The following is an 11,940-nucleotide window of genomic DNA, read 5'->3' as shown; positions in this document are numbered from 1 at the left end:
GAATACATGTGCATCTTCTGTGGCTCCTGAAAATTGTTGCTTGATATACAAGACCTTTTCAGAACTGACAAATGATATAAGCATTCTGAGAACATTCACGTGTCACTTGCCAGACAGCGTTTTCTGTCAGCATGGTGCAGCCTGTTTCCTGGATGGATGTATCTGGCTGTCCTTGTCCCCACTTGGTGAAGGTCAGAGGTTGCTTTCTCATATCAAACTCAAAATTCCCCTCTGCCTTTTCATTGTTGACGTTGAGCCAGGCCATTTTATCAGATTCACCATACAACTGAGTCAGCATGCTGTTCTCCTCCTCGTTCTGTGGTAAAGCCAGCTCTAAGCCTCGTTGGGAGCAGAAGTCTACGGCCTTCGAGAAGGAGCCTCTCTCCTTGTTGGACACAAAGTATTTGTGACCAATGCTTCGAACAAAATCAAAAGTTATAGCTGGAAAAAAAACAAAAAGTACACAAGTTAGGTTTGTATCAATAAGTGAACACATTTGTGACCCATCTGCACGAAATCAGTGTCATTGCGCTTTGGGCTATATCCAAGATACAGCCTGAATTACGTAAACACATGATAAAATATTGGTTTTGGGTTTATTACTTAGATCAGTCTATTTAGTTGTTTACTACATGTAGGTAACACATATTATTACAGAGCGTAAAAACATTACACTCCATATCACTGTCAAACACCGTCGGTGTGCATGAGCGGTAACACCAGAAAGAAGCTGCAGAAATCACTTGTGTGCAGGCGCCGCAAGCAATGTGTCTTTGCCAGCCAATCCTGTCCCGTGATTTGTGTCATGTGATAGCAACACTTTTGTTTACGCACAATAGCCCAAGGCGCAATGCGACTGAATGGGTCGCATTTGCTTTTAATCCAAAGCTGTATTATATTATTGGCAATGATATTTCTTCATATGAAAATAAGACTTTCATTGTGGTGAAATCCAAGGCATCGTCCACAAAACAACAATGTAGCTGCATTTTACTCAGTGAAGATTGCAGTGTCCAATGTCCAGTGTCAAATGGTCTGCACTTATAGACCATTCATATAGCACGTTTCTACCTTAGCGGTACTCAAAGCGCTTTACAATGTTTTCTCATTCACCCATTCACACACACACATTCATATACCAATGGCTACAAGGTGCTTGCCTGCCAATGGGAGCAACTTTGGGTTCAGTTCCTTTCACAAGGACACTTTGACTGTGGAGGGGCGAGGGGTTGAACCAGCAACCTTGCGATTAGAGGACAACTGCTCTACCACTTGAGCCACAGCTGCCCAAATAAAACATATTTAAGACACTGATGATTCTTTATGTGTATGTGGATTGCCTAGTCCATTTTGTTATTGTTCAAGGCTACCATAATTATATATATATATACATTGACACGAAGCCAGCCTATCAGAACCTGTGGCAAAAAGTAGACATCTTTCTGCTAATAGCTGTCACTTGGGATTGCAGTCTATCACTAATGCCTTCATCCACTGTTTGTTGACCGCTGAAATGCCTGGTTGATAAGCCACCACCAGTTTATCAGTCTGGATTTGGAAGTCCCTCAGGATCTTAGCTTGATCTTTCTCTACCACCTTTGAAGGCATCTTCCATTTTGATGCTGGGACTTTCAGCCCATTCTCAGGCTTGTCTATGGTGCTCCATGTATGTTGTGCCCACCTGCACAGTATGTTCAGCCTGTTGTTATGTGCTGGGCTGTCTCAGGTGCATCTTTGCACAGCCAACACCTGCAGTCCTGTCTGCTGTGGTAGACTCCAGCCTCTATTGATCTTGTGTTGAGAGCCTGTTCTTGTGCTGCCATGATTAGTACCTCTGTGCTGTCTTTCTGACCAGCTTTTTCCAATCACCGATACGTTTTCTCGATGTCAGTCACTTCTTCTATCTGTCGGTGTTACATGCCATGCAGAGGCTTGTCCTTCTATGATGTTCTTCCTCTTCCTCCTCCTCATTATTGGGTTTCTGCTGTCTGACGTATTCACATAGCAGGATATAATATAACAGGCAGTCATCTTCCTGATGTATTCTTGATCTTAGCTGTTTGATCCTGGATACTGGCTCTGATGCTCACTAGTCCTTGGGTTCCCTCCTTCCGCTTTGTGTACAGTCTCAGGATGCTGGACTTGGGGTGACATCCTCCATGCATTGGGAGGAGGTTCCTTATCTTGATACCAGTGGCCTCTATCTCTTCTGTTGGCCAGGTGATTATACCAGTTGAGTATCTGATCAGCGGCAGACCTTTCAAGACCTGCCTTACTCTATGTAGTTCTGACTTCCTTGCAGTGACCTCATGATTTTCATTTACCTGTATTTTTAGCTGTCCTGAACATTTGCTATGCTGCCTTCTGGCAGTTCAACCCCTCCAATCTGACTACACTTGTCCAGTCCGAATGACATTCCAGTGTTGTGACTGTAGATCCTGGTAATCTGCATCAGTGATTCAATGTCTTTCTCATATCTGGCATACAGCTTGATGTCATGCATGTATAGGAGGTGACCGATGATTGTTTCACTTTGGAATTGGCATCCAAAGCCGATCTGGCTGATGGGGTTCAGGCCTATGCAGAACAGCAGGGGGTAACGCTAACCTATGCAATTTGCTTTGACTTGGCCTCTAGTGTCGTTTTCTACAGTCCCATTGAGTTTTTGATCAAAGTTCCTTGTGTTCTTTTTATTTTACCAGCTCCATGCATTCTGGTATCCATGTGTGGGCCACTGAGTCGTAGGCTTTCTTGTTGTGAATTCAGGCAGCGCACAGATAGTTTTTTCTGGTCTGTCGTCTCACCATTATGACTACTAAAGCTAACTAATTGCCATTTTTATTAAAGTTTGCTATATTCGATATGTATTTTGTCTTTGTGGTGTTGCTGTCCCCCACAGAAGCCATAGATTTGTGTGCTATAAGTCCTCTCATATATCAAACTTTTAACTGTCTTTGTTTTTCAAACAACATCAACATTTGAGGTAGACACCTGCCATACTGAAAATTTAAAGTTTTGCTCAGGATATTATCCTTGTAATTTCCGTGCCATAATTAATCACTATTTAGATTTATTCAGCTGAGGGACTCTGTTGTGGACTTTGAAAAGGACACTTACCCAGGTCTAACTTCGCAATGGTCTGCTGTAGGGCTTTAACATCCCGGTCCACAGAGCCAGGGGAATCTAGATGAAGAAAAGCAAGTTCTCTTACCAAAGTTCTCCAATCTACACAGTGAATATGGACTATTCCTGTTGCTGTTTTCCCATGCTGTTAAAATGACTTTTCTCCATGTCGTCACCATTCTCATCCAATGATCTGTCTGCCTGTGTTGCCCCTCAACCTGTTCATGCATCCCTCTTTCCCCATCTTGTCCAGTTAGTATCTAATCTGACTCACTGGCTGTGAGCATAAGCCTGCCAATGGCATGTGAGGCAGTTTTCTCTGCCCTAACTACTCTAACATGTCTTCAAAATCCACTTTACTATGGTAAACAACAACAGCAACAACATCTGGGCTAGCAGCCTGCTAAACTGAAAAATTCAAATTTTGCAGAGGTTTCGGATCATGCAGTAAGGCAACCCTGCTGTTGTCTTTCTTTCTTTCTTTCTTGGAACACCAAAGCAGTATTCTTCACTTAGCCAAACCAGTGTCAACTGTGACTACAATAAATACACGTGTTATGTTTAGAAAATTTTACTAATGTGTTGATTCACTGTTGAGGAAAAGTGAGGTGCTGATTTGTTTTTGTACAACTATGACTTGTCATATTGATGACTACAGATTAGTCCAGTGAGTCTGATATCATATATTTTGAGTGTCACGAGTCAAAGGCATTCACACTATACAATACTGTAAGATCATGCAGAATAGAAGGATTATAACACGTAGAAAATGGGAAGTCTGAAAGGATAGACTTTTCAAGGAGTGGCTTAAAATTAGAAAACAGAAGTGAATCAACACCTGTTTGTTGTTTGTCTTGTTGTTTGTTGCTGAACTGGATGCAATTTATGGAATTTTACGTTTTTGTTTTGACCACTGGTGTATGTCTCTGCCCCTTGTCTAACAAGTGGCATGTGTAGAAAAAAAACAAAAAAAATCTACAATAAAAGTTACACACCTGCATATTGTTCCAATGCTGTGAGCTTTGTAATACATGAAATGTTGCTAATACTCAAATTAATAAAAGTGAAAAGTCAAGTCCATAAAAAACATTCACCTTGTTCACACTTTTCAACTTGTCCAGGCGGTCCACGAGGTCCACGAAGTCCAAGCATTCCAGTTGGTCCCCTTGGTCCTGGGTCCATTAAGAACAGGTCAAAGATGGGCAACTTTATTCATCTATTGTCCTGAGTGGGACTAAAATGAAAGTTTGGCCTGAGGTCTTGTTGCTACATATATCAGGAAAGTTCATCCTCTGGGGAGCATGATGGTTTTCAGAGATTTAAGTCTCCTTCATTTTTTGACTTGAATCTGACCATAGATGACAAGTAGTACAGAGGCCATTGTACACAGTTGTAATCCACACCGTACTTATCACAAAATGTTTCACATGCAGGTATCAGCTGATATGCTGCACTTTCTAAAGGTTGAATCTGTATTTCCAACAAAGGGTTCATGTTTTGATGAGAACAATGTTGCATCAAGTGAAGACTTTGCATAATAAGGGGGAGGTGAGAAACCCCAACACAAACAAGGCCTTGTCACATCAGTGGAACAAATTTTCAAACTTAAGGCTTAAAACCAGCTTTTCCAACCACAACACAGCACCCCATGCAACTTGAAATGCACATGTATTTACTTTGCTATTCTTTTTGCAGAACACAATAGTGTGCCAAAGATTAAATTCAGCATGACCCAGTCAGAAGTGGTCTGAGAGACAGACAGAGAGAGAGAGAGAGAGAGAGAGAGAGAGAGAGACAACAGTTGTTGTAAAGTCAAAGAAACCTGTCTTTCACCTGATATGCCTGGTGGTCCTGGGGGCCCAGGAGGTCCTCTGGCACCTGGGGGACCAGGAAGACCTTGAAACTGATTGTAGGCAGTCGGAGCCATCAGGCAGAGGATGTAGAACAGGAGACACAGCCTCATTTTGTATAGTTGATAATTTTCCTGCAGGCAGTTTCCATATAAAATGTTTTTTGCATCAGTTAATACAAAAATTGGGTAAGTAATAATTTACCCAAATAAATTAAATAAATGACAATTGACTCATATTCTGAATTTTCTGTCTTTAATAACTTCCACTTTGTAACACTTAAAGAACAATGATTTATTGAATTTAAACAGCAGTATTAATATTAACCTAGTATTGATTTTTTGGAAAAGAAAAGGAACTCACAGTCTACGCAGGAATTCTCTCCAAAATGTGATGCTTCAACGCTGTTTCCGAACACAAGTGGAAAAGAAAGTTGTTCAAAGTCAAATATATGAGCGCTCCAGTCCAGAGGAAATGAAAAGCAGTTGCAAAATACAGAAGATGACTCACAAAATAGAAGCAGAGACTCCACATGGTCGAAGAACAAAGAGCCTGTAATGAGAACAGATTCTTTTTTTCTTTCTCTTTTTCTCGCATCAGCTTTTACTTCATAAAACAAAAGTCGGTGGAGTTTCCTGTTTAAAAAATCAGAACATTATTCACACTTACGTTTCCAGGTAGAACCACTTTCTGCTGCTGATTATCACTGCGCATACTGACTGTATGAAAAGCGGAGGTCAGTGCCTTGTTCACAGAGACCATTAACATGTTGTTCACATGGATCATGGTACCCCTCTCAGCACCTGTAAAAAGGTAACTGTTGAGCAGCGTCACCAAAACAAAAACTTTAGAAGGGCTTGCATTTTAAAATATCTTTGTTCAGCGCTATAAAAGCAGTTGCAGCACTGTAATGCACAAACCACTTTGAATAATTCTATAAAATGTATGTATTTTAACAACAATAAATCTGTGTTCACATTAAACAAGACCAGAAGTCCTTGGCAATAGCAGTCCTGAGAAAATGTTGTTAAAAAGTGAAACAACATCTCAAGTCATTACTGGAACAAAAACCTTAAAGTTTGGCCTCTGGGTGGCACCAGAGAAAAGATCATGTTGTTACCTAATTGTGACAGATTGAACTTATGATGTGCACGAAGATATTAAAAGATTTGAATGTCAGTTTTTTTTTTTTATATGAATATCCCGGTCTTACAACATTACAACTGCTCTGTTTTTTAAAATTTTGTAGTCATTTTATTTTTTTTAAGTGAAACACAAGGGATTTTTATGTCCTCTTAAAAAATATATAATGTAATAAGGCTGACACATCCATCCATCCATTATCTATCCACCGCTTNAAAGGAGTGAGAGCCCTCCAACTGAGGAGGCCACTAATGCCTCGTCCATCAGAGGCAGCTCGTAGATGAGAGCCCAGAAAACGAGCAGAGTAAAAGACAGGAGTTGGAGATCAAAGAGAAAGAAAAGCAAACGAATGTGGAGACAGAACAAGAGAAGTGGAGCAAGAGAGAGAGAAAACTTTAGGAGAAAGTGCAAAAGAGGAGAGAGAAGTGGGAGAAAAGGGAGAAAGAACAACGAGAAAAGGAGGAGAAACAAAGAGAGAAAAGGATGAAACAAGAGAGGGAAAGACGAGAGAAAGACGAGAGAAAAATAGAGAAAGAAAGGCAAACGAAAGTCTGGTTGCCCTATACCGAAGCGCTGTAGGTCAAGGTGGGGGTCCTTATACCCAAGCGCTGTAGGATTAGGTGGGGGTCCTTATACCCAAGCGCTNCAGTCTATCACAGGGCCACACTTAGAGACAGACAACCAAGCACACTCACATTCACACCTATGGACAATTTAGAATCACCAATTAACCTCAACATGCTTTTGGAGGAAGCTGGAGAACCCGGAGAGAACCCACGCTGCACGGGGAGAACATGCAAACTCCACGCCAGGACGCGAACCGGCAACCTTCTAACTGTGAGGCAACAGTGCTACCAACTGCGCCACCCTGCAGCCCCAGGCTGACAAATGCAATGCAAAAATGGATTTAAAATTAAAAAAGGAAGAGAAAGTTTCTCGTGTGGTATAGGTCTAATATTGGTTTAATTCTGTCAAAGTAACATGTTAGGCCCCAACTGCTGCGTCCTCAGACCCTGCCTTCCAATAGACAATTAAACGTTGTCATTTACATTGAGGTGAGTGTGTCTGTCAATATAAGGAGCAATGAGGTGATCATGCAGGTAAAGAGGGTAACATTCACTCTTCTTGACACTATAGGAACCACAAGTAGTCTGAGAGCATCATGCTCTGTTGAGATACGATGGTGATAAGAAAGTGTTATGGATACAATAGAGCTTGGTCATTAAGGGCTTTTTATTCAAGGAGAATGGTTTTAAATTCTATTCTTGATTTCACAGGGAGACACTGAAGAGAAGTAAATGTGGGAGAAACTTGCTGTTTGTTCCTATCAGTGCTGTCTTCCACATTTTTGATCAACAGAAGGATTTTCAGAGCATTATTGGGACATCCTGATAATAATCTTGCCTGATAATAATCTTGCATTTGTATTTTTTGAAACTCAAAAAAAAAAAGAGAAAGCTTTGTAGTTGGATGCAAATTAACGTGCTTCATAAAGCAAAAGCCTGCTGTGACTATACAGGAAGTCAGAAATGCTGTCCAGGTGCACGTGAACACGTTTCTTTCTCAGTGACATTCGTGAGATTCACCACAAGGTACAAACCACTGCTCAGCCTCAAAGACAGAACGTTTTAAATTGCAGGTTACAAACATATCTAAAAAAAGAAACCAATACAGTTGTGGAGCAAAATGTTGTCAGCTAATGAAACTAAAATCAGCCTCTATCAGAAGAAAGGAAAAAAGTAAATGTGGAGGGACAAAGTAACAGTTCATGAGCCAAAGTACCTCATCTGTCCAACATGGTGCTGGTTCGGTTATAGCTTGGCCATCTGTGGCTGCTGCTGGACCTGGCATTTATTGATGATCTCACTGCTGGGAGAAGCAACAGGGCCATTACAGAGGAGTGCGAGAGCAGATTCAGGCCACGTTTACACATAGTGGGGTATTTACAAGAACAGACCTACATTTTCAAAAATAACATTGTTCACACCAGACCCATAGGGGCAGTGTAACGAGAAGCATAAAGCCATGCTGGTCAATCAGAATCCTGGAAAAAAACAACAACGAATGGTTCGAATCACTTCCTGTTACTTCAACGATAATGGCGTGAGGGTCGTTTGTTTGGACCGACAGAGAAGTGGAGCTACTCCAAAATGTGGCAATAGAGTACAAAACAAGTAAAATACTTGACTTTCAGATATGATCGTTTTCGGTGACTTGGAACTTTCTTTTACATGTAAACCAAAAGCCCAAACACATTGAAATATCACCGCTTTTGCTACGTGTAAACGGGGTCCCAGATTCAGTTATTGCATCCAAAGTGAATAGAAAACATTTCAGGGCGAAGAAGGTGGAATATCCTTGACCAGATGAGCCAATCAGCTCATCTGAGTTCGACTGAGCTCTAATGCACTTGCTGAAGACCAGGTTAACGGCAGAGACACCACACTGCAGTAAAGGCCTGGGAGAGTATCACCGGGCAGGAGAAGAAGTGTCCGTCAGACGGTCACTTACTGCAAAGGATTTTCCACATTGGTTAAACAAGGCCACATCTCCCACGCCATGCTCTTTCTGTACCAATGAAAACCTACAGAAATGTAATTATTCTGATAATGTCATTATGAATATTTCAGTAGATTGAAAAGAAAAAGGTCACATGTGCTACAAGCCCCACATTAAAGATATAACTAAGATGGCTTTTTATCATTTAACAAATATTGCCAGACTGTGACCAGTCGTCTCAAAACTAATGCAAAGACACTCATACGTGCTTCTATTATGTGTCACATTCACTACTGTAATGTTCTCCAATCTGGTCTCCCTAAAACACTATACATCCACTCCAGCTACTTCATAACTTGGCAGTACAAGTCCTCACTAAGACCAGAAGGAGAGCTTACATTACACCAACTTTAAAGTCTCTGCACTGGCTCCCTGTCTCTTCTAGGTTTGATGTTAAGATCCGTTTATTAGTTTATAAAGTTCTTAATGGTCTTGGTCCTTCGTATTTATCCGATTTGCTCTCACATTATGAACCCTCTAGAGCTCTCAGGTCTTCTGGTAGTGGCTTTTTAGTTAAACCTAAAGCCAGAACAAAAAACCTGTCATGAAGTTGCATTTTCTTATTATTGCCCACAAGACCTAAGGGCAGCAGAGAGTGTTGAGTGAGTGTTGTTGTATTGAAAGGCAAAATTATGACCTACCTTTTTAATCAGGCTTCCGGGCGTGCGGTTGTTTGCACTGTTCTAGCATTGCTAACAGCACAGCAACACCTACACAATGTCTGTTACACCAGTGCTTGCTGGTTAACCATCCAACCACAAGGCGCTGAGGGCTGACGTCTTGTTTGGCTGCCGGTAATTTCTAGCTCAGCTTTATCTTCTGATAGGTCTGAAATGTGAAATAAACTTTGTATTTTTCTTTTGTAGAGGCTCCACCTGAAATCTATACATTTTTTTATTAGAATTTACAGTAAATTACTGAGCATGCAGACAAATAAACCAAGGGAATAAACAGGTACAATGTATGAAAAACCCATCCATCCATTATCTATACACCACTTAATCCTCATTAGGGTCGGGGGGAGCTGGAGTCTATCTCAGCTGACTTAGGGCGAAGGCACCCTGGACAGGTCTTAAAAATTGGATGTGGTCTGTAATTTCATATTTTTAATCTCATATTTAGGAATATATCCAAATATCAGTTATTTGCCATGTTGATTCTAAAATATTGTGTTTTTTGTTTTGTTTTTTCAGCAGTTTGTTTTCGTACCAACTGCTATCTCGCACATGAAACATGTAACATCTGAAGGTAGTGAATATGAGACCTTTTTACAACGGACACATGACGTAAGCGTTGAAGGAGTGCCGCCCACCTCAGAATCCTGCACTCCACCTCGGACTGTGGGAGGAAGCCGGAGAACCTGGAGGGAACCCACGCTGCACAGGGAGAACATGCAAACTCCACACAGAAGGATCCCGGGTGTCTTCACCAGGACACAAACCAGCTCTTCTAGCTGCAAGGCAACAGTGCTAACCACCGAGCCACACTTGCAGCCCCCAGTCCAAATACATGTTGAGGTTAATTGGTGATTCTAAATTGTCTGTAGGTGAGAATGTGAGTGTGCTTGTGTTGTGCCCTTAAAAGGGGAGTAGCGAGGGGAGAACAGTGAACACTCAGCACTCGGTCCGCTCGTCAACTGTATTGAGTGAGGAGAGAGCACGCGTTCACCTCCCGNCCCAAGCGCTGTAGGATTAGGTGGGGGTCCTTATACCCAAGCGCTATAGGTTAAGGTGGGGGTCCTTATTCCCAAGCGCTGTAGGATTAGGTGGGGGTCCTTATACCCAAGCGCTATAGGTTAAGGTGGGGGTCCTTATTCCCAAGCGCTTTTGGTTAAGGTGGGGGTCCTTATTCCCAAGCGCTGTAGGATTAGGTGGGGGTCCTTATACCCAAGCGCTATAGGTTAAGGTGGGGGTCCTTATACCCAAGCGCTATAGGTTTAGGTGGGGGTCCTTATTCCCAAGCGCTTTTGGTTAAGGTGGGGGTCCTTATACCCAAGCGCTGTAGGTTAAGGTGGGGGTCCTTATACCCAAGCGCTGTAGGTTAAGGTGGGGGTCCTTATACTGAAGCACTTTAGGTTCAGGTGGGGGTTGCTACATGGGAGTGTTTGCAACTGTGGTCGACCTCAGTGAGCTCTGTTGGACAGCCTCCTTCCGTGAGCCCTTTCGTCCTCGTCCTCCTCCTCCTCCTCCTCCTCCTCCTCTTCATCTTCCTGCCACCGGTGGACTTTGACTGCAGATGCAGTCATCATGGACGGAGCTCGTCTTCACACTGAGGATTCACCAAAAACTGTTCATGGCCTCCATGACCGTCATTTACACCGATGCGTTGTCAGTCATTCTCTTCGGTGAATAGTGTGAAACAACGTATTCATGGTGACAATAAAAATACAACAACAAAGGAAAAAAAATGCTATAGCTTTGTTTCAGTGATTCATGATCATGAATCCACCTTTCATTAATCTGTCATCATTTAAAATAAGAAGCTGGTCAAATTGTGTTTTTCCTCCATATTCAAACTGTCAAAACTACATGCTTCAGGTTCATAAGTTCTACAGTTGAACAACAAATTCAAAGAAAAGCAGAGAAACATGATGTCAGATGATTTTGAACTGAATTTGAAATCTTAGAAATTCTAAGTTCTCTGCATACAAACGACAAAGTAAAGGTATAAATTAAGGATTAGCAACTCAGTTTGTTAATTCCATTTTTTTATTTTTTTTAGCCAGATCATTGGTATCAGCTGTTAAAAATGTCTTACTTTACTTGTTTTCAACTGAAGTTCTGGCTCTTTCATTGCATCCATTACACAGTACAAAGAATAACAGGCTCTCCTATGTACATCAAACAGGCGGGACTACACAGCCTGCAGCTCAGGAGACATTCTGCTCTACTCTCATATCTGTTACTAGCAAATATGTGCTGAAAACACACAGCACTGAGCTGGAGCTGGAAGTCTCTTTAGGATAACAAGAGTAAGACATCCTGGTGCTGGTGTTCAGCCAGTTTCTCAACGCAGCATCCTAAATAAGTAAGTAACATTAATCAAAGCAGAACGAGCTCCTGTGTTGTTGACAAAAAACACAGAAGATATTAAACTACAGCAAGGTGCTACTGCTGGATACCTGTTGCCATATTTTTGCTGCTTCAATGATTAGAAGGGCGACGTTCTTCATGTAGTTATGGGGAAGCGTCTATGTTAAAATAATATCCCAACATTTTTTAGTAGCTGTATCCAGTTATCGCTGAGGGTTGCAAGGCGCGATCAG

General features: G+C 41.7%; 1 protein-coding gene across 2 annotated transcripts in view; it reads right to left on the bottom strand.

The window, feature by feature from the left end:
- LOC103353228 (mannose-binding protein C-like) overlaps positions 1 to 5,528 on the bottom strand; it is a 17,927-nt gene extending 12,399 nt beyond the window's left edge. The window contains exons 1-6 of one of the 2 annotated variants that reach the window (XM_008276097.1): positions 5,484 to 5,528; positions 5,337 to 5,377; positions 4,957 to 5,107; positions 4,218 to 4,295; positions 3,118 to 3,183; positions 1 to 441 (exon numbers count right to left, since the gene is read on the bottom strand). In XM_008276097.1, the coding sequence (XP_008274319.1) occupies positions 59 to 441; positions 3,118 to 3,183; positions 4,218 to 4,295; positions 4,957 to 5,086 (657 nt within the window). In that variant the 5' untranslated portion in view covers positions 5,087 to 5,107; positions 5,337 to 5,377; positions 5,484 to 5,528 and the 3' untranslated portion in view covers positions 1 to 58. Of the gene's footprint in view, positions 442 to 3,117; positions 3,184 to 4,217; positions 4,296 to 4,956; positions 5,108 to 5,336; positions 5,403 to 5,483 lie in introns of those variants that run through there. The other variant, XM_008276096.1, reaches the window with a different exon arrangement.
- Positions 5,529 to 11,940: the final 6,412 nt, after the last annotated feature.

Source organism: Stegastes partitus, unplaced genomic scaffold (genome assembly GCF_000690725.1).
Source record: "Stegastes partitus isolate 25-593 unplaced genomic scaffold, Stegastes_partitus-1.0.2 Scaffold65, whole genome shotgun sequence".
In the NCBI taxonomy this organism is placed as follows: domain Eukaryota; kingdom Metazoa; phylum Chordata; class Actinopteri; family Pomacentridae; genus Stegastes; species Stegastes partitus.
The sequence above is the reverse complement of the archived record's forward strand: the minus strand, read 5'-3'. Positions and strand labels throughout refer to the sequence as shown.